Source organism: Engystomops pustulosus, chromosome 8 (assembly GCF_040894005.1).
Source record: "Engystomops pustulosus chromosome 8, aEngPut4.maternal, whole genome shotgun sequence".
In the NCBI taxonomy this organism is placed as follows: Eukaryota; Metazoa; Chordata; class Amphibia; order Anura; family Leptodactylidae; genus Engystomops; species Engystomops pustulosus.
In genome coordinates this window covers 48,440,971-48,461,498 of record NC_092418.1, presented here as the reverse complement: position 1 = coordinate 48,461,498, position 20,528 = coordinate 48,440,971, and the positions used below count along the sequence as shown (strand labels likewise).

The 20,528-nt window shown below is 40.0% G+C and overlaps 1 protein-coding gene across 1 annotated transcript in view; it reads left to right on the top strand.

The window, feature by feature from the left end:
- The window catches only part of DNAH7 (dynein axonemal heavy chain 7), a 185,016-nt gene that overhangs the window by 39,054 nt on the left and 125,434 nt on the right, over positions 1–20,528 (top strand). Inside the window, exons 14-22 of the mRNA XM_072120857.1 lie at positions 35–113; positions 1,169–1,393; positions 2,567–2,713; positions 3,741–4,426; positions 7,667–7,853; positions 14,471–14,664; positions 14,980–15,178; positions 16,969–17,109; positions 17,532–17,744. Of these exons, the coding sequence (XP_071976958.1) occupies positions 35–113; positions 1,169–1,393; positions 2,567–2,713; positions 3,741–4,426; positions 7,667–7,853; positions 14,471–14,664; positions 14,980–15,178; positions 16,969–17,109; positions 17,532–17,744 (2,071 nt within the window). The remainder of the gene's footprint in view (positions 1–34; positions 114–1,168; positions 1,394–2,566; positions 2,714–3,740; positions 4,427–7,666; positions 7,854–14,470; positions 14,665–14,979; positions 15,179–16,968; positions 17,110–17,531; positions 17,745–20,528) is intronic.

Sequence of the window (20,528 nt, the reverse complement as noted above, 5' to 3'; positions counted from 1 at the left end):
TTTTTGACATAAGCAATATAATATATATTTACAGATTGTGTGGTGAATTTGAAAAAATTGCAGAAAAAGCTCTCAGCACTCCTCCGAATACCCAAGAACTCATGGAGTTAAAGGTATGTGTGCCTAGGCTGCTGTTTTTAGCGACAAAGAACACATATTTTTGCAGAATGTATTCATATATGAATTGGAGATCAGCATTGGAGAACAATGTGCTGGTGCAGTGCTAATGATGTTGTGGTGAAATAGTGGTGTGCTGTATTTGGCAGAGGAGACACTGCCCATAGCCCCACTTTTGCCAAATACTGGCGCTGAAGCTTCCTGGTGCTGGCTACCGCTGGAGCCTTGGTGCAGTGTTCCTCCAGACTTGCGGTAAGGCACTGGATGTGATCACTTGTATTTCAGATGCTCCGGTGAAGTTGTAACTGGTGCTCTTGGCTCCCAGTTCCGGTTCCAGTACTCTGTTGCAACCAGTTGTGCGACATGGAGCTCCTGCTGCTGCTGGTGAAGCAGATGCCCCCCTTTAATGAAATGTCCACCCCAGATGCCCCCTTTAATGAAATGTCCACCCCAGATGCCCCCTTTAATGAAATGTCCACCCCAGATGCCCCCTTTAATGAAATATCCACCCCAGACGCCCCCTTTAATGAAATGTCCAGCCAGACGCCCCCTTTAATGAAATGTCCAGCCAGACGCCCCCTTTAATGAAATGTCCAGCCAGACGCCCCCTTTAATGAAATGATGAGCCAGATTCCCCCTTTAATGAAATGTCCTGCCAGACGCCCCCGGTGGTGTCGCGGCAGTGGGATGTCGTGTAAGGGCCTGCGCGCTGCATAGAATATGGCATCACGCAGCTGCGACACAGCCGCTTCATACTGATGCGCCCCGGCCGGAAGAACAGAAGACAGAGCCGCGGTATCGGGGAGAGGTAGCTGGAACAGATTTGTATCCCCCCCCCTCTTTTGATAGAAAAACGGGCGGGCCCTTGAACACTGGACCCCCCCATGATAGCGGCCCTGTATACACTCATAGATGCATTTAAAACACTACAATCTGGCTTCAGAATAACTAATGCATGACCATATTTGAAGTGACATCCAGGTTAAAATCTAGTTTAAACAATCCAGTTTTCACCTGGATCTATGATGTAGTTGTTTTTTTTCTTCTGCAGGCATACATTGAGAAAGTTGAAGCTCAGGAGATGACAGATTTGGAGATGAAGCTGGTAGAAGCCAAAAATCGTCTCATGTTTCTTGTGGACTATGTAACTTTGTCACCTGCAGATATTCGCTCGAACAATAGTACCTTTCAGTGGCATGGTCGAATGGGAGACGTTTTTGAGGAGCACAGAAAGATCATAAAGGAAAAGACTGAACAGTATCAAGAAGGACTAAGGGTCAGCAGTAATATATATACTTTATACTGTATACTGTATACACTCAACTATAAGCCGGCCCGAGTATAAGCATACTCCAGTATAAGCTGAGGGTGGGAAATGCATTGGTCACAGCCTTCCAGTATATAGCCTGCCAGCCCCTGCCCCCCAGTATATAGCCTGCCAGTCCCTGCCCCCCAGTATATAGCTTGCCAACACCCATAGTATATAGCCTGCCAGCCCCTCCCCCCCAGTATATGGCCTGCCAGCCCCTACAGAATATAGCCTGCCAGCCTCTACAGAATATAGCCTGCCAGCCCCTGTACTTTATAGCCTGCCAGCCCCTGTACTATATAGCCAGCCATACCCTGTAGTATATAGCCTGCCAGCACCCTGTAGTATATAGCCTATCAGCCTCCAGTAGTATATAGCCTGCCAGCCCCCAGTAGTATATAGCCTTCCAGCCCCCAGTAGTATATAGCCTTTCAGCCCCTGTAGTATATAGCCAGCAAGCCCTTGTAGTATATAGCCAGCCAGCCCTTGTAGTATATCGCCTTTCAGCCCCTGTAGTATATAGCCTGCCAGCCCCTGTAGTATATAGCCTGCCAGCCCCCAATAGTATATAGCCTGCCAGCCCCCTCTAGTATATAGCCTGCAGCCCTGTCCCCAAAAAACAAAAAGTGTACTCACCTTCCGAGCCCCCCCCGACAGGTCCTCTTCAATCCATCCCAACTCCGCATCGGCTCCGTGTTCCCGCAAACTGACATTCTAATGTGTGTGCCGGCATCGGCACACACTATGATGTCACTGAGCGGCAGACGTCATGATGCCTGCGAAGAGCTGTGCGGGAACACGGAGCCGATGCCGGAGTTGCGATGGATTGAAGAGGGCCTGCCGGGGGGGGGGGGGGGGAAGGTGAGTACACTTTTAGTTTTTTTTCTTGACTCCAGTTAGGAGTCAAGAAAAGCCGAGTTAGGGTTTTTCAGCACATTTAATCAATCAATCACAGTTAATCAATACATGTCACTTTTATTATATAGACTACAAATATTTGCTATCTTTTGTGGTGTTCTGTGTTGTTACATAAAATTATTGCAAAATGTATGACATTATGGTAATGGTATTCTTTTGAGCTTTGCTTGCTTTGTAGTTGAGAATTAGCTATTCTTCACTAAAAATATAATTATTCTACAGTTGCGTTGTGAGAGGTTTATCGAAGAATTACAAAACTATGGCAAGCAGGTGGAAGAATTTGAAGCATATGGTGATATTCAAGAGGTGAACAAATACCTAAAAAAAGCACAAGCTCTAAATTCCAAATTGGAACAAGCCATTGAAAAGGTTAGTATTGTTTTGAATTATTAATGGGTACCCAATCTTTTTATGTTTTCAAAGCAACATTTTATTGTATTTTTGTTCATGCAATTAACTTGTTCATTCTAAATTATTACTCTTTGAAATTACACTTTGGTCATTTATAACCAACATAATTTCCCCATAGATATATTTATTGTCTGCAAGTTATCTTACGGATTATAATTAGCTTGGTTTCCTGCAGTTGCGCACCTTTTATATTTATAGTGTGACAGATGTCAGGCTGTTTATTTCTGGTTCTTTGAATCATAATTTGTACAAGTCAACATGTTAAATATTAATAGGACATAAACTCAGAGAAAGAATACTGTACTCGTCAAAGTGTTGGACATATTGTATTGAATATATATGAAGGGTTTTTGCTAAAGGGTTTTCAAAAGAGTTTAAAAAAAGTGAAAGAAGTGAAACACTTATAATGAAGCCTGTTTAAGTATAACAAAAATCTAACATTTTATTACAGTGGAGTAGTAAGAAAGAAAAAATCTAAATATGTATACTGTTTGTGTATAATATATGTCTGTGTTTTTCCCACTTATTGTGTCCCCCAGCAGCTCCCCCTCACATTGTAACCCCTCTGATATAGTGCACCCATGCCTTTCATATTAAAGCCCCCTTCTATTGTGCACCTCCCATCAGCTCCACCTCTTATTGTGTGCCTCCTATCAGCCGCACCTCTTGTTATGCCCTCCCAGTAGCTTCCACTTAATTATATATCCCAAGCTGCTCCCCCTAATATTGTGGCCAGCACCTCCTATGCTTGTCGCTGCTTAATAAAAAAAATAAATAAATACAGATCCTCACCTCTCCCCGTTTCCCGCAGCAGCTTTCCTCTTTGCTCTGCTTCTGCAGTATGTAGCACTGAAGCCGGGTAGCAAATGATGGCTTAGCTACACACTTGGAAAACCTTCTTAAAGCCAATGCTGTGAAGTTTTTATGTGCCTGGTATACTTTACCATTATTGGTTTCAACTTTGCTTTGATTTGTTACATTTCAGATTGATCAGCTTAACTTGGAGGAAGAAGCATTTGGCTGGGCAGCTTCACAGTATCCACAAAGGAAAAAAATTCAAGACTCTCTTAATCCATATCTCAAACTCTATGAAATTACAGTGGAGTTTAACACAAAATATAAAAATTGGATGGAAGGTCCTTATACTACAGTAAATCCTGATGTTGTGGAGCAAGATGTGGGAAATTACTGGAGATTGCTGTATAAACTTGAAAGAACATTTACCAACTCTCCAAATGCTCATTCTCTGACCCTAAAAATCAAGCAGAAAGTAGAAGAGTTCAAAGAAATCATACCCCTTATACAGGTGGTGTGTAACCCAGGATTACGTGACAGGCATTGGGAGGCAATGTCTGCTGTTGTTGGCTATCCAATTAAACCTCAAGAAGACACCTGTGTTAATAAGTTTTTGGACATGAACCTGCAGCCCTATCTGGACAAATTTGAAGGCATCAGTGAAAGTGCAAGCAAGGAATACTCGCTTGAAAAAGCAATGGAGAAAATGATTTCTGAGTGGGATCAAATGGAGTTCACTTTGCTTCCATATCGGGAAACTGGGACCTATATTTTATCATCTGTGGATGATATACAGATGCTGCTAGATGATCACATTGTCAAAACACAAACCATGAGAGGGTCTCCATTTATTAAGGCTTTTGAAAACGAAATCAGGTAAAGAATAATGTGGGGATGTATGTTAGTTTTTGTCTTCAAGCATCTCACAACTGATTCATTAGAAATTTGCAAAGTTTTTGCAACTTTTTAAATCCCCCTCTGCTTTTCACTCTAGACAATTTATATCAAGTTAATCCAGATGTAGAGAGATTCATTAAGTGCAATTTTTAAAAAACTAGCAATTTTAGGCACATATCCAATCTAGCCACTTCGGCATAGCAAAAGTTGTGGCAAATTTGTGATGTTTGTTTGACTTTTGAACCAAAAAGTAAGTGTCTACTGCATACAGTAACACCTCACATGATACATTTATCAAGCTTTCTAAGCCACCATGAGATGCTATAAATCCACTATGACAAAATTCTGAGTCACTCTAAAAAAAACTGGAGATCCTGCCTAACAATAAATCTTTCCCTAGTGCAGCGGTGGCGAACCTATCACACACTTTCTCCAGATTGGGTTCAGCACTGGAGCTCCGGCCAGGGAAAGATTTTGCTGCATGCAGGGAGCTCCAATGATTCACCGGGCCTCTGTGTGCAGGCAAAATGAATGCAAAGCAGAGAGTAATACATTACATACTTTTATATATACCGTATATACGCACCATATACACACATACAGCATAAGTGTATATAGTGTATACCCACCAGCGTATATATGCATACATACAGCATACACACACACACATCCAGTATATGCGCACCCAATACCCCAGATGCCAGGGCTCCATGAACCTCTTAGTTACGTCCCTGCCTCATATTAGGGCCCATGTTAGCAGGGTCAGGGGTTGTCTTACCTGACAGTGCTGCAAGAGGGAGAACTGGAGCATCCACTCTTCTGTCTGTAGCATAACAGACAGAAGAAGCGGCACAGGAGCTGCCTCTCCTCCCCCATCCATCTGACACAAAATGTCAGACAGAGGAATGGGAAGGAGGTGAGCAGAGAAGTCTTCTGAGCCTGTGCATACTATGATGCAGTCATAACATGTAAGTGTCCAGCATAGATGGATATACATATGAAGTGTGTTTATTGTGTGCTCTGCAGCTGTGTTTGTATATATATATATATATATATATATATATATATATATATATATATATATATATATGTGTTTGTATGTAGAGTGTGCTGTATTTCTTTTTACAGTATATGTATATTGTTTTGGGTGCAAATCAGTTTGATATATGTACATGTTTAGCACTATATGGAAGTAATCACAGTATGAGGGTAATATTAATCACTGTATGGCAGTAATATCCATTGTATGGTGGAAATATTAATTATGACCACCATACGGTAATTAATATTACCACCATGCTGTGATAATATGAACACCATAAAATGACAAATAGTACTGCCATAGAGAGATAAATATTCTTGCCATACAGTGTTAAATATTTAAAAATAATATGGAACTTATACTCACCTTTCTTTGTGCTCCTATAGGCTGTTTCAGGGGATGTCGCCACCAGGCCTCTGTTTACAAATGCACAGATTCCCCCATCCATATATAAAAAATGTAGCATTCCTGGACAATCCCTTTAACAAAGGGCCAAACTAATTTGGAGAAAAATAACCTGCATCTTTTCTCTGTTTAAAGTGACTTGACAGGGTTTTGATATTGATTATCTATTATTAGGATAAGTGGCCAGGCTGTAAATTTCCCATTCACTTGAATAGGTTTCAGATTTCCATAATTATTTATATTAAAGGACACACACATTAAGGGGTGGTAGACTGTCACCAAATGCACCTTGGGGTGATGAAGGAGTCCTGCTGCCACGTTCCGGGCTGTCTGCTACCCCAAAATATTGACCTTTAAACTTTATGCAAATGAGCCGGAGGCGCTCACCTCTCCGCTGGCCAAGCGCCTCCTGGCTCCGTCGAAAGATAATCTATGCAAGCCCCCTCATTGATATTTCCCCACGTCACCGGCTTTCTGCAGCTCTTGCAGCCGGCAACGTGGGTAAATATCAGTGAGGGAGCGTGCATAAGTTATCTTTCATCGGAGCCAGGAGGTGCTTTCACCCTATTTTTCACCCGGCTGTCTGCTTACCTTGCGCAGCTTGCCGGAGAGAAGTGCGGCTGGGCCAGAGACACACATGGAACTTCATTGCGACTTTGCGCCACAGAAGGAGGACCTCGGGTGGTACCGGCTGTCTGCAGCGCTTGCGGCCAGCGACGTGGGGAAATATCAGTGAGGGGGCGTGCATAAATTATCTTTCGACAGAGCCAGGAGGTGCTTGGCCAGAGGAGAGGTGAGCGCCTCTGGCTCATTTGCATGAAGATTAAAAGTCTATATTTTGGGGTAGCAGACACCCCAGAACATGGCAGCAGGACTCCCCCATCCCCACTAAGGTAACAAGCATGCATTTGGTGATAGTCTACCACCCATTAATGTGTAGTAGATGTCCTTTAAGTTTAAAGGCGTTGGCCTCTTTTCAATAAATATCTTCTGTTAGACTTGCCCCTGCATGTATATGTACCTGTGTCTTTTCCTCCTCTCCCTGTTCTCACTGTCTGTCCATACTAAGGCCTCATACACATGTCCAGATGTTTGGGCATTGTCCAAACTGAAAATACGACAGCTTGAACACGACCCCATAAACTTCAGTGTAAAATACGGCTCACTAAATGAGTCCCATATCTCTCCGTGGCGTATGGTCCACAAAAAATAACAACTTGTCCTATTCTTTTCCATATCTGGACCTGTTCATGCTGTAGGTGACCCGTATTTGCAGATGGTTTCCTGCAGGTGGGAGGAAACAGGCAGGGGTTTGCTATAGCTGTTTTTTGGAGTATATACGGATCACATGCAGTTGCATACCAGTGTCTTACGGTCGGTATTTGTAGTATAGGACCGGAAAAACTGAAAGAGGAAAATCTGGACGTGTGCATGAGATCTAACACTGAGATCGGGGAGGGAGTCAAACTGTACTGCTGCAGCCCCACCTATTCAGTAGTTCTCAGAGATGTAGAGAAAAAAGCATGGACAGTCTGTATGCAGTACAAAAGTACGTAGCAGGACTGCTTAATCACTTGATGAACATTTAGGGATTATCCACAAGGCAGTAAAGGCACATGGGTAACTTAAGTAAAGAAGTGGCCAACTCCTTTAAGACAATACTGAAAAAGGTACATCAATAAGCTTTGTGATGATGTTATGTGGTGCCAAGAGAATCTGAAATCTGTATATTGCATTGCAAATGCTTCAACTTGCAGTTGTTTCCTTTACAGAGAATGGGAAGGAAAACTATTGCTTTTGCAAGAAATACTGGATGAGTGGCTAAAAGTTCAGGCAACATGGTTATACTTGGAACCCATATTCAGTTCTCCAGATATAATGGCCCAGATGCCAGAAGAAGGAAGGCGCTTCTCAACTGTGGATAAGACATGGAGAGACTTGATGAAGCTAGTATTGTTGGTAAGTAGGTAACTTTATACTAAAGGTATTTAGAGGTGTGGTAAGGGTGCAATCTGTCTCCGACCAATGTCACACTTTCTACATACTGTTAGATAAAGAAGTAGTGAAGAAATTTGAATTTGAAAATTTCTGAGCTATGAACAGGTTATAATCTTATAATAATAATAATTATATACAATTATATTTACTACATACTTTACTAAAATCATTTATCTGTTTGATTTGTAATAAAAACCCATCGTATGATTACATTTCCCTCATCTACCGATTTCATGTACTTCCATCTCCTAATGAAAATATCCACAAGATGGCGCTGTGAAATTGATAAAAAGGAATTTGTTTAAAAACACACCCAAAAAAAAAGAATCTAAACATCAAAACAGAGATTCCTTCCATACTGATCAACAAAAATAAACTTGCTCTATCCTCTATTTTCATGATAATTTGGGCTAGCTCTTAGCATTTTGGGATGAAAGGTAATGCAAATGTGATCTTTCAAGCGCCTAACCTGTCAGGGTAATTATGAATAATTGCTACTTAAAAATGTGTATTTCCTGTTTTCTAAAATATAGGAAAAAAGCAATGCTGGGTAATGACAAGATTTTATTTTCAAAAGTGGAATACATAAAACAGTTTTTATGTGAAAATGGTCCCTTTAGTAAAGCAGCACATAAAGCTTCCTCCAATATATACCGAAAGCAAAAAAAATATGTATTTTGTAAGCTGAAACTGCCAGAGGTTGCAGTCTCACGCATGAGATATTGAGGACCTAGGACCCATTGAGTACTCTCCTTAATTGGTCCTCAATATTTTTGCCCACAAAAATCCTTTTTAATCCAGGTTATTTGTTTGCGCGGTAAATGCAGTTTTATTGCAAAGTCAGTTATGTTAATATTTGATATTCACAAAATTTATATTGGTGTCAACTTATTGGTTGTTTTTGTACATTTTTAACACCCTTTAGCCAGCTTTAGCTTTTTTGTTTCCTTTTTTAAAATTTCCTGCATTCCAAAAACTTAACAACCATGCAACTGGCACCAGTTTATTTACTGATAGTAGTTCTGCTGCCTAGCAGATTTATCAAAAGTGGCTTTTCCTACTTCATGAATTAGGCTTTTGTTGTGTATGTTTTTTTTTTTTCAATTTAATTAAAAATGTTAAATTCCCCATTCAACTTTGTGAAAGCTGCCAGAAAACAAATGATACATTATCTACCTACACGCAGACCCTATAAAAGGTTGAAACAAATCAACACAAAATTTATCAAAAATTATACATTTTATTAGTAATTCACAAAAATAACATATATATGATCACCATGACAAAAAACAACCCATAAAAACAGTCCCTGGTGTATACAAAGTACATCACAAATCCTGATACAATAAGAACATTGTGTAGTGCACAGAACCCGCCAGAGTGACACTGCTTGTTATCATATGTATGATTTAAACTGCATAAATATGAGAAAAAATTGCTAAGTGTGTAATTAAATAAAGTCGTACAATTTAATTATTAATACAAACAAAAATACCCAGTATACAACAATGGCCGTAAATGGTCAGATCCCAGTTTAGGCGATACCTATCTGTAAACAAGCTTGTTATTATTGTATCAGGATTAGCGATGGACTTTGTGTCCACCAGGGACTGTTTTTATTGGTTGTTTTTATGTCATGGTGATCATATATATGTTTTTTTCTTGAATTACAAATAAAATTTATAATTTTTGATACATTTTGTGTTGATTTGTTTTCACCTTTTATAGGGTCTGCATGTAGGTAGATAATACGTATTTGCTGTTTGGCAGGCTTTATATTTGTATATCGTGGCTGGACAGTTGGTATTCATCAAAAAATGATAAATGACCCCCTAGTTCGTTTTTAGTAAAGGGAAATACCAAAAGTACTGGGAAAACAAAAAGTGCCCATAGGGTGATAAAGTATAGAAGAATTATCAAATAGTGATATGTAATCTACACATCTAGTGTAGTTGGGCACAACTCTAGTGTCGGCACATATAGGATAATGTTCAGTGGTGCAGCCTATGTCTTTTTGCCTCATGCTTAGGGTGCTGGAGTGTTGGAAAGATGGAGACGGCACGCACGCACCAAGTGATTTATTCACAGATAATTCGATTGAGAACAGGAGGAAATTAATTGGAAATCAATAAAACGCAATAAAATGCTATACAGTAGCACAGGGCGTTTCGGGAATAAACTGTCTCCTGGTATTAGTCCTGTCTTTACCGAAGAGCTGTCCGCAAGTGTGGTAGCTTGACAGGGCTGAGGTGAATGATGTGAAAGGACATTTTTTCTTTATCTAAGGGCACTGTTAATCCATATGTGCACCCCAGCCCCACCTTACAGCACCCGCCACAGACATTCAGCTACTACAGACAGCAGAACCTTTTTCTAGTGAAGATACAGGTGTAGCACTGGTTAACATGACTGTCTTAAATAGTTTATAATATGTGATAATACAGTCAATAGTTTTACGTAATAAGGGCCATTTTTGTGAGTTAATTAAATAATTTAGTTACGTTAACCAGTGCTATATCGGTCCAGGAAGGATGCTAGGGATATAAAAAACTATGTACACATGTGCCTGCAGTAAAAACAAATGTACTTATCATATACAGCTACAGAAAACACAGTCGAAATCCCAAGCTATTACATCTAGTGTTGAAGGTTAGATGTTGAAGATGTTGAAGATGATCTAGTTGATTAGGCAGGCAATCACAATGTCCCCTCTTACAACCACACGTCGTTCTTGTGGAGTACAACCACACGTTGTCCACCAACACCAACACCAACATCTAATGTCCTTCACTGTCCCATTGTCCACCACATCTTCGTCCCCTAACAGTTTTTTCCGGTTGCTACCTCTAACACTGTGCCCTTAGTTACTGCAATAGTGCTACACAAAGAACTGAAAATATCAGCACCACCCAAATAATTACTCCTAGCGTGATGAACCCCCAATTTTGTGTTCGATCACGGGTTACACTCACACTAGGGAGCCTTGCAATTTACCCCCACCTACCTACGCAAGATGGTGTATTTACATTAAATCTGCTCCAAAGCAGTGTCAGCACCCCACAACAATCTACCAACACCCACAAATTACTTAAACTAAGAAGGCCATAGGCACCTCATCCACACAGAACATGTAATAACTAAATATGCTATGCTATAAGAACCTGGTAATGTAAATCTCTTATTAACCCCTTACCGACATGTAACATACTATTGTGTCACATGCCGACTGCAGTTGTTTACCCTGTTAATGCATCCTGGCGCGTGGGCTCCTCTATCTTGGATTTGATCGGTTGCCATGACAGTCTTATGAAGACCGAAGGCTGTCTAGTTTTAACCTATTCATGTAATGAATGATGTGGTAAAACCCCATATACTGCCATGCAATAATATGGCAGTATATGGATCAATTAGACAACCTAGGGTTGAAGTACTAGGGTGTCTGAAAAATAGTAAAAATATTCAAATCGCCCCTTTCCCTAAAACTCATAAAAATATAAACAGTAAAAATTATAAACATGTTATGTATCACCACGTCCTAAAATGTCCGATCTATCAAAATATAATAACGTCATTTAACCCCGTAATGGAAAATAGAACCCAAAGTCGAAAATACCACTTTTAAGCCATTTTGAAAAAATTAAAAAAATTCTGTAAAAAGTGATCGTAAGGTCCTAAAAATGGTAGCATTGAAAACATCATGAAAAGTCACAAGAAATGACACTGCCCACAGCTCCGCAAACAAGGTTATTAGTTCCAGAAGATGGCAAAATGAAGAATTTTTTTTGTACAGGTTTTAAATTTTGTAAATGTATGTATTATAAAACCTATAAAAATGGGGTATCCTAGTGACCAACCTAAAGAATGAAGTCTTTGAAATAAAAAGATTAGAACACAACCTATAGCCCAGGGGATTGGGATAAATATCTTGAACTATGCCACAAACTCTCCATCTCTAACAAAGCCCAGGAAACTGACTATAAGATCATTTCGAGATGGTATTGGCTCCCTGCTAGACTCCATGCAATCCACCACTCCTGCCCAACAGAATGTTGGCGATGTAGGCAGGCACCTGGCACAATGGTACATATTTGGTGGGAGTGCCCAATACTTCAGCCCTTTTGGCAAATGGTTATTAGGCTGATCTCAAAATTACGGGTATTGTGCTATACAACGATCCGGCACACTTACTCCTACCTTTGTCGACTCCTACTGCCAGGCGTTCCCTTCTGAGTTTTTTCCTCTTATCGGCTTGGGCACTGATCCCCAGGCTCTGGAAAACTATGAGGATTCCTTCAGCTATGGACCTCCTACAAGAAATGCTATCACTCCAGAGAATGGAGGAACTCATGGCTGAGTCATATTCCACTGTAGAGAAATATCTCCGGACCTGGGGGCCATGGCTCGACTTTCACCGCTCTCCCGCCTTTACCATTGAGATATGAGCTCTCCCTAGTTCCTGGACATACTGAGCCTGACAGTCTTGCACCCCCCACCAAATCCCTTTCCCCCCACTCCTTTCCTCCCCCCCCCCCCCCACAACCTGCCTTGTTTGTTAAGTTTGTATAAAACTTCAAAAACCAGCATAACACTAAAAAGAAATGTTGTTTTAAGTTGACTTTATGTCCTTTTCCTACTGAGCAACCAGCAACACTATACGACCTGGGCAATACATACGTTGCTCAGTTCTTGGTAGAAACTTTGATTCCTGTTACACAGTCTCTTCTCACATGAGAGAAGATGGGATGCTCTTTTTAGTTCTCTGTGTTTTGACCATGTACATCTAACCTCAATGTGCATCCTTTTTTGACAACTTGCAAATGTAAATGTTACACACTGTATGAAAATTTGTTCAATAAAAACTAATTAATGATAAAAAAAAAGATTAGACACTATATACATACAAACATACAATACATACAAACAGTTCTGAACATTAAATGGGATAAAAAGAAACAAAACAACCTTACTATGGAATAGTTAGAATTCATTTGACTGAGAAACCCAGCAAAGATGATTTGGACAGCATTCCAGTGACGATAGGTTTTCCAAAACATACCAAGGGGTCCCCTGGATTCACTAAATAGAAACAGAGACACCAAAACCCCTGAATCCTCCCTTGTAAATGAGGACTTATAAGGACTTATATGGGTTATGCCCAAGCCCAAAAAACCATTCCATATTTTAATCCATTGCTCAGGAGATGTGCCTGGAAGAGGTGGCAATGCTCACTCTCTCTGTACAAACATGCTTCCCCAAAGTCTTTGACAAACATGGACCACCCAAGGTTGTCAGGCACCACACAAGCTTTCCTTCCTGGCAAATCCTGTCTGGGCTCTAAAGAATAATTAACATTTACACTACAAAAGGGCTCAGTTTATGGCTATGACTAAAGGTGATGGTAATTAAAGGACTGGAGATAACTGCTAATTGCTATTTTCATATTTTTTACCACACCTAGTATAAACTGTTGTAATCCCCCACCCCATTCTAGGCCCTATACTATAAAATGCCCCTTAATGTGTTTCATGCCGAAAATGAGGACCAACACAGTATGCTGTCCTGATTTTGGCTTCCACACTTTGTAATGACCCAGTTATGGCCCCTCACAGCATAATTCTTTATATTCTGGTATACACACAGTACATTGTGCTCACACTATAACGCAACTCTTATTGTGGCCCCCATATTTTTTTATTAAACTTGCCAATTACAGCCCCACACATACAATGTACAGTATGTCCCCATACTTTACATAAACCTCTCCCTTTTTGCCCTTACACTTAATAATGCTTCTTCACTGAGCCACCCACCTAACAATGTTCACTAATGTGGCCTGTTATGTGATAATGCCAAGCACACTGTGCCCCCCACTAATTCCTTCTCACTGTACCGCACAAAAATAATGCTCTCCGATTGTGGCTCCATTGTAAGCAGCCCTCCACCTAATATTACACATACTAAATACTATTTAAAGTCTACACAGCAAGTACTGCTCCCACAGCCAGCTACGCATCCATGGCCCACAGCCAGTAATTCCTCCAAAGTTAGTAATGTCCCCACAGCCACTAATGACCTATCACTTGTAATCACCACAGGGCCTACAACAACTAATGTCCCCACAGAAAGTAATGCCCCTATAGCCCACACTGAGTAATGCCTCCACCTTGGAATTCACTTCCACTCTACAATTAAAATATTAACGTTGGCTGGTCATGGTGGGGTGCATTACACAGGCTGATAACCACCGAGAATTGCCGCTGTTAGTACTGACACTGATCACAGCAGTTAACCTGTTAATTTGGGTTTGACTGTGGCACCTAACAGCTCTGCTTTAAATGGTGGTCGGTGTCCTCCGTGACCTCATCGGAGCACGCAGTGTAATGACAGCTGGGTGCCAGTAATAGGATGCATTTACCCTGTAGGGTATATAGAGAAATATTTTTTTAATAACAAGCAATAACAAGTATATATATTTTTTATATGTATTTCATCAGTAAATGGAATAATAATTGTGTTATGGTCTTATAAAATGTGTTCTTCTATTTAACTATAGCAAACTTTTCCGTGTCTTTCCACAGGATAAGCATGTCCTTTCTGTTGTTATGATTGAAAAGATGCTTGAAAAATTTAAAAAGTCAAATGAGTTTTTGGAGCTCATTTTAAAGGGACTTAATGATTACCTGGAAAAGAAACGACTATTTTTCCCTCGGTTTTTCTTTTTGTCTAATGATGAACTCCTTGAAATTTTATCAGAAACAAAAGATCCAACCAGGTATGTTTTATATAATCCATCCAACAGAGTTATAAAGATCAGGTCCAATTGTATTGTTATAACTAATGTGGAACTAGTAGATTCAGCAAATAGTAGAGAAGTATTCAGTATTTTACTAAAGAGTGTTTGAAGGAAATTACAGGCAGAAACAGTTTATGTGAAAAATCAATAGTCCAGTAAAAAATAAATATTTGTGGTTTTTTTCATACCATAAATAACTAGACAATTTTAGGTTGAGCAAACTTTAATTCCTGTTTTGTCTGTATCTGTTACTAGTTTTATTTGTTTAATATATGTGAATTTACATTGTTCCAGGGTACAGCCACATCTAAAGAAATGCTTTGAAGGTATAGCAAAAGTAGAATTCACAGATGTTTTAGACATTACCCATATGAACAGCAGTGAAGGAGAGGTAGTACAACTTGTCAATACAATTTCGACATCAAAAGCCAGGGGCCAAGTTGAAAAGTGGCTAGTGGAGCTTGAGACGGCAATGATTCAGTCTGTTCATAAGGTATGACTTCTTTAACCCTACCTATTCCATTATCAAGTATATTTGGGTCTTGTCAGTGAGTTGGGGGAAATTATACCCACTGTGTAGACAACTGTTAAAGGGTCTTTACTACTACATGTATTCTCTCCACAACATATGGAAGAAGTGACTCATTAGGAGACTTACAGTAAAGACCCCCAGTCAATCACTGGCTTTGTATGTATTTTACTTTTTTTTGGCTTCCTTATGCAGAAAACTAACATTTAAAAATATGCTACAAGATGTGCTAAGTGTCTGTGGTGTTTGTATGTAGATATTTTGGCTTCTAGGTTCTATTGCACAGCCGCACTGAATAAATACTTCACCCCGCAGCTTCGGAGGAGACGGCCAGAGGCATTTCTATGTGCACTGCCAGTGCCTCTGCCCGTCTGCCTGGAAGCTGCAGGTTAAAGAGGAATCATATGGGGGCTGTGCAGGGGACATTACTATGGGTGCTGGGCAAGGTACATTACTATAGGGGCTAGCCAGGGAACATTACTATGATACTATGGGGGTTGGGGAGAGGACATTACTATAGGGATAGTGCAGAGGATGCTACTATGGGGGTTGGGCAGGGAACATTACTATGGGGGTTTGTCAGGGGACATTACTATAGGGGCTGGGCAGAAGATATTACTATGGGGGCTGGGCAGAGGACATTACTATGGGAGCTTGGCAGGGGACATTACTATGGGGGCTTGGCAGGGGACATTACTATGGGGGCTTGGCAGGGGACATTACTAGGGGGCTGTGATGGGGACATTACTATGGGGCCTTGGCAGAGGACGTTAGAATGTGGGCTGGGCAGGGGATATTACTATTGGGGGCTGTGAGTTTTTGAAGGGGCCTGCTTTGGACATTTTAATAATGATGGTAGGTTGCTGGGCATTTAGTTAATGTGTAGCGGCTACATTTCTCACCCTAGGCATATTGCAGCAAACACTTACTGGTAACACCCGCGATCGGTGCTAACACGGATTGCGGGATGCCGGCATTAAAGATCTTGCTCCCCGTGACGTCATCGGGGAGCAGCGATCCATTGCTATGACAGTCTTGGGCCAAAGACCCTAGCTATCATGTTGTAGGCTATACATTGCAATGTGCGATTTGCATACTTCAATAGATGATGTGCAAAATCCATAGTAGTATGGCAGTATATGGTAGGATCAATAATACAACCTAGGGTTAAAGTAAAACATTTTTTAAAAAGTTTTAAAAAAATTAAGTTAATAAAAACCTAAAAATTCTAATCAACTCCCTTTCCCTAGAACTGATATAAATATAAATTAATAGTAAAAATCATAAACATGTTAGCTATCGCCGTGTCCCAAAATGTCCGGTTATTCCCGGTGTTTAGCCCAGTAACGGAAAAAGTCGAAAGTGCCACATTTTTGCCATTTATAAAAATTTCTATAAAAAGTGATCATAAAGGTGTACTGTACTAATAATGGTAGCATTGAAAAAGTCATCAACATTCACAAAAAATTACACAACCCACAGCTCTGTACAACGAAGTATGAAATAGTTATTAGCGCCAGAAGATGGCAAAATGAAGAACAGCATGGAATATTAAATAGTCACCATGAATTTCAATTTGTTATGCAGAAAACAAGCCCTCACACAGCACTTTGCATGGAAAAATAAAGAATTTTATAGTTTTCTGAAGTTGGGGAAAGAAAAATGGAAATGTAAAAATAAAAAAGGGGTTAAAATATAAATACTGCAGATAGTTGATGGCATTACATTTGTATGAAATGTATTTGTTTTTTAAGGTGATTGGCGAAGCTATAGAAGCCTATCCCAAAACAAAACGTATTGACTGGGTGAGGGAATGGCCTGGACAAACTGTCTTGTGTGTATCGCAGTGCTTCTGGACAAATGATGTTCAGTTATCCATAAGGAAAGGTCAAAAGGTATGTACAACAGAATTTTCCTGATTATTGATCTTATTTTACATCCTGCGTGTACATTATATAGTTCAGGCTGCCTCTTCGAGTTATGAGCATAGATAGGTCTGTGATCTGAAGTAAGGAATTACATGCTTGACTGAATCTTTGTCCTCTTACCCTCTTACTTGTATGCATACAGCAGACATGATGCTTGCAGATCATCATCTTTGACATTGCACAAGTCCTTTAACTTGTCCTCTAAGTATAATCGAAACATAAAGAAAATAGCTTAAAATAGACAAGTCTTAGTACAAAGCCACTATAAGGCAATACATAAGGGCAATTTTCTTTGTTCAGTTCATGGTGTCTATAGCAACAGTAACTTTCATATTACTATTATAATGACTTTCCATTGGAAATCAAGATGTTGTAACATATCTTATTAGGCGCTTGAAGATTACCTGGAACAGAACAACCAACAAATTGATGATATTGTAGCCCTTGTACGTGGAACATTATCAAAACAGAATCGGGTGACACTTGGGGCGCTTGTGGTCCTGGATGTCCATGCAAGGGATGTTCTTGCTGCTCTTGTTAAAAAACAAGTCAGTGATGAAAATGATTTTGAATGGTTGAGTCAGCTACGATACTACTGGGAGGTAAGTGATGAAGATTTCTGTCTGCTTTCTCTTCATATTTTCAGTTAAATAATAATCTTCATGCTTGCAGTGTGTAATGATCCTTGTACAATCATAAAATGCTGAATATCAAGTACTGAAAAAAATGGAGCTAGAGCTTGATCACTTGCATGATTATTTCAAGAACTGGAAATACAGTTTTACTAAAATTACAGAGGAAACCAATTAAAAAAATAATTAAGCTAAATTGCCTTCAAATGGCACTTTGTTTCTCTTGTCACAATTCTTTATTATGTGCAAATATGGTTTGATATTTATTTGTGAAGTCATTCTGCTTGACTGCAAAGCTCATCTGAGATTGCTTCTTAATTTGAAAGCTGTGTTTAAATATAGATGATGAAAGATTATAAAAATGATGTGTAGAAAACCCATTTTCTGTTATTTACACAGTCCAATATTCAGTCATTAATGCGCAAATGGGGAAATACACTTCATTTAAAATAATTGCTTCTCCTTTTTCACATCTTCAATCAGTAGAGATGGTTGTTTTTGTTTACACAGAAAAATGCTAAATGAAGGTGGATCTGTGCCCATTTAGAAAAGCCATTTGCACTGTAATTGGGAAGTATAAAAGTAGCCCTAATGTACACTAAATGAAACCATACACAAAGTTTAAATGGGTTGAGTTCTGAATATTGATGGTCTCTCCTTAGGCTACCTGCACATAAAGGGTCATGTTAGTGCATAGTCAGATTTTGCGGCACATTTATTACTGACATGCGCCACAATTCTGCAGCATGAACAAAGTGCACCAAAAAAATGGTGCACATTTCCAGAGCAGTGCAGGGGGCGACAGATTAATGCAGACTGTGCACCAGTTTTAATGATTCTGGTACATTCTGCACATAGTACAGAATGCACTAGTTTTGATAAATGCGGTCCAATATTCTCCTTTCCTCACAGCTCATTTACTTCAGTCTGGCACCCATTTTTCATTGACCCTCATAAACAATAACCTGGGTGATCCTTGAAAAACAGTTCTGTCTGGGACGTATTCTACCGTTTTATGTATCAGTCTTACGGTTAGTAAAAATAATGGCCTTAGGTGCTGATCCATTAAAAGGCATTGCATTTAGATCAGCCTTGTGCTGCGCATCATTTAGATCAGCCTTGTGCTGCGCATCAAAATACGAATGGCACGAGGATGTAGTGTTGTGTGCCGCTAGGTCACAATATTAAATTGGTGCAGATCTGACTCTTATCATCCTCACTGATCCACTGTTTGAGAAGCATTGGTTCACAGGCAGCTCAAGTGACAACCCTGCAAAAGGTTAATACAACCACATAAAAAGTTAAAGAGGATTTCTGGATTCACAGTGTTGATGAACTCTCACCCCCACTCCACCGAGAATTTTTGTCGTATGGATTTAATATTTGGCCATAAACACTATACTGTGATGCCTTTAAAATATGAAAAAGAAAGTGGTAAAATGCAGAGCTGTCAGTAGCTCAGCAAAGTACAACTGTATCTACACTGGGAAGGATATATTTTTTAGGTCTTTGTAAGTTCAGAATTTAACTTTCCGGACCTAAGACTTACTCATACTTTTCACAGGGAGGTGTTTCTAGAGGTACACAGGGTCATTTCGATTTTTATTCTGTAGTCACTGCACTGTACAACAGCACCTCAGAGTAATGTGATGACCTGCACTTATCCTCACAGTACTAACCAGCTACTTTTTACTACAGCTCTAATTCTCTGACGGTGCTACTTTTAGACCCTATTAGGTTCATCATATTTATTTATCATAGATCTAACCTGTCCCTATCAGACAAGTCACCTGCTCACCCACCTGTCACTGACTACTAGTAGCTGTTCCAGTCACAGCCGCACACAAGCTCCTGGCTGGACTGCAGGGTTCTGATACCTAAGTTATGAACTACTGCAGCATTATGGGGCATTGTCACCCCCTTTATTTAGTTCACCAACCCAACTTTTGGTTTCTATAATCTTTTTTTTTTCAACTCTTTATTTATTTTGTTTTATTTTTTTAACATTCACAAAGCAAGAACATCTGCCCAGAAATGGACTATAAACAATTACAAGGAAGGGTACAATGTAAATAAGTACCTAGAGAAATATAATATCATAAAGAAACAAAAGAAAAAACCAACAAACAAACCTGTCACACTAGCTACACATATAAAGGAACATATAAGGAAAACCAGAGCAGTTGGCCTAAGAGCCTTGACCATTAGTCATGCAATGAAGGTCCCATAGAGACCAGACAAATTCAAATACATCTAATTTGTTGTTCAGTTGGGCGGTCAGGTGTTCCATTGACCTCATATTTTTAATTCAAGTAGGCGTGTAAAGTTGGCCCCAAAAGGTGCGCCATAGCAGGGCTTAAGATTAATACCTAGCTATTTTAGGGAGGAAGACTTCCAGGTGTAGGGGAATATAGCCTGTAGAGTCAGTAGATGTCATTGGTGGACATTAATGGGCAGTGCCTCTGTCTTGGTACTATTGATTTTGTAACCTGAGAAACTACTGTATCGATCTAACCTCGTGTGTAGGTTTGGCAGAGTGATAAGATGTTTGGACAGAGTGAGTAGGATGTCATCAGCAAATAGGGAGATTTTGAATTGAGTGTTGCGGACCATGATACCCCCAATATCTGGGTTTGCCCTGATATGAGCCGCTAGGGGTTCTATGCTTAAGACTTATAACAGTGGTGATAGTGGACAACCCTGACATGTATAAGGATGGGTTGGCTAGATTCTACGGGCGCTGACCACCGACTG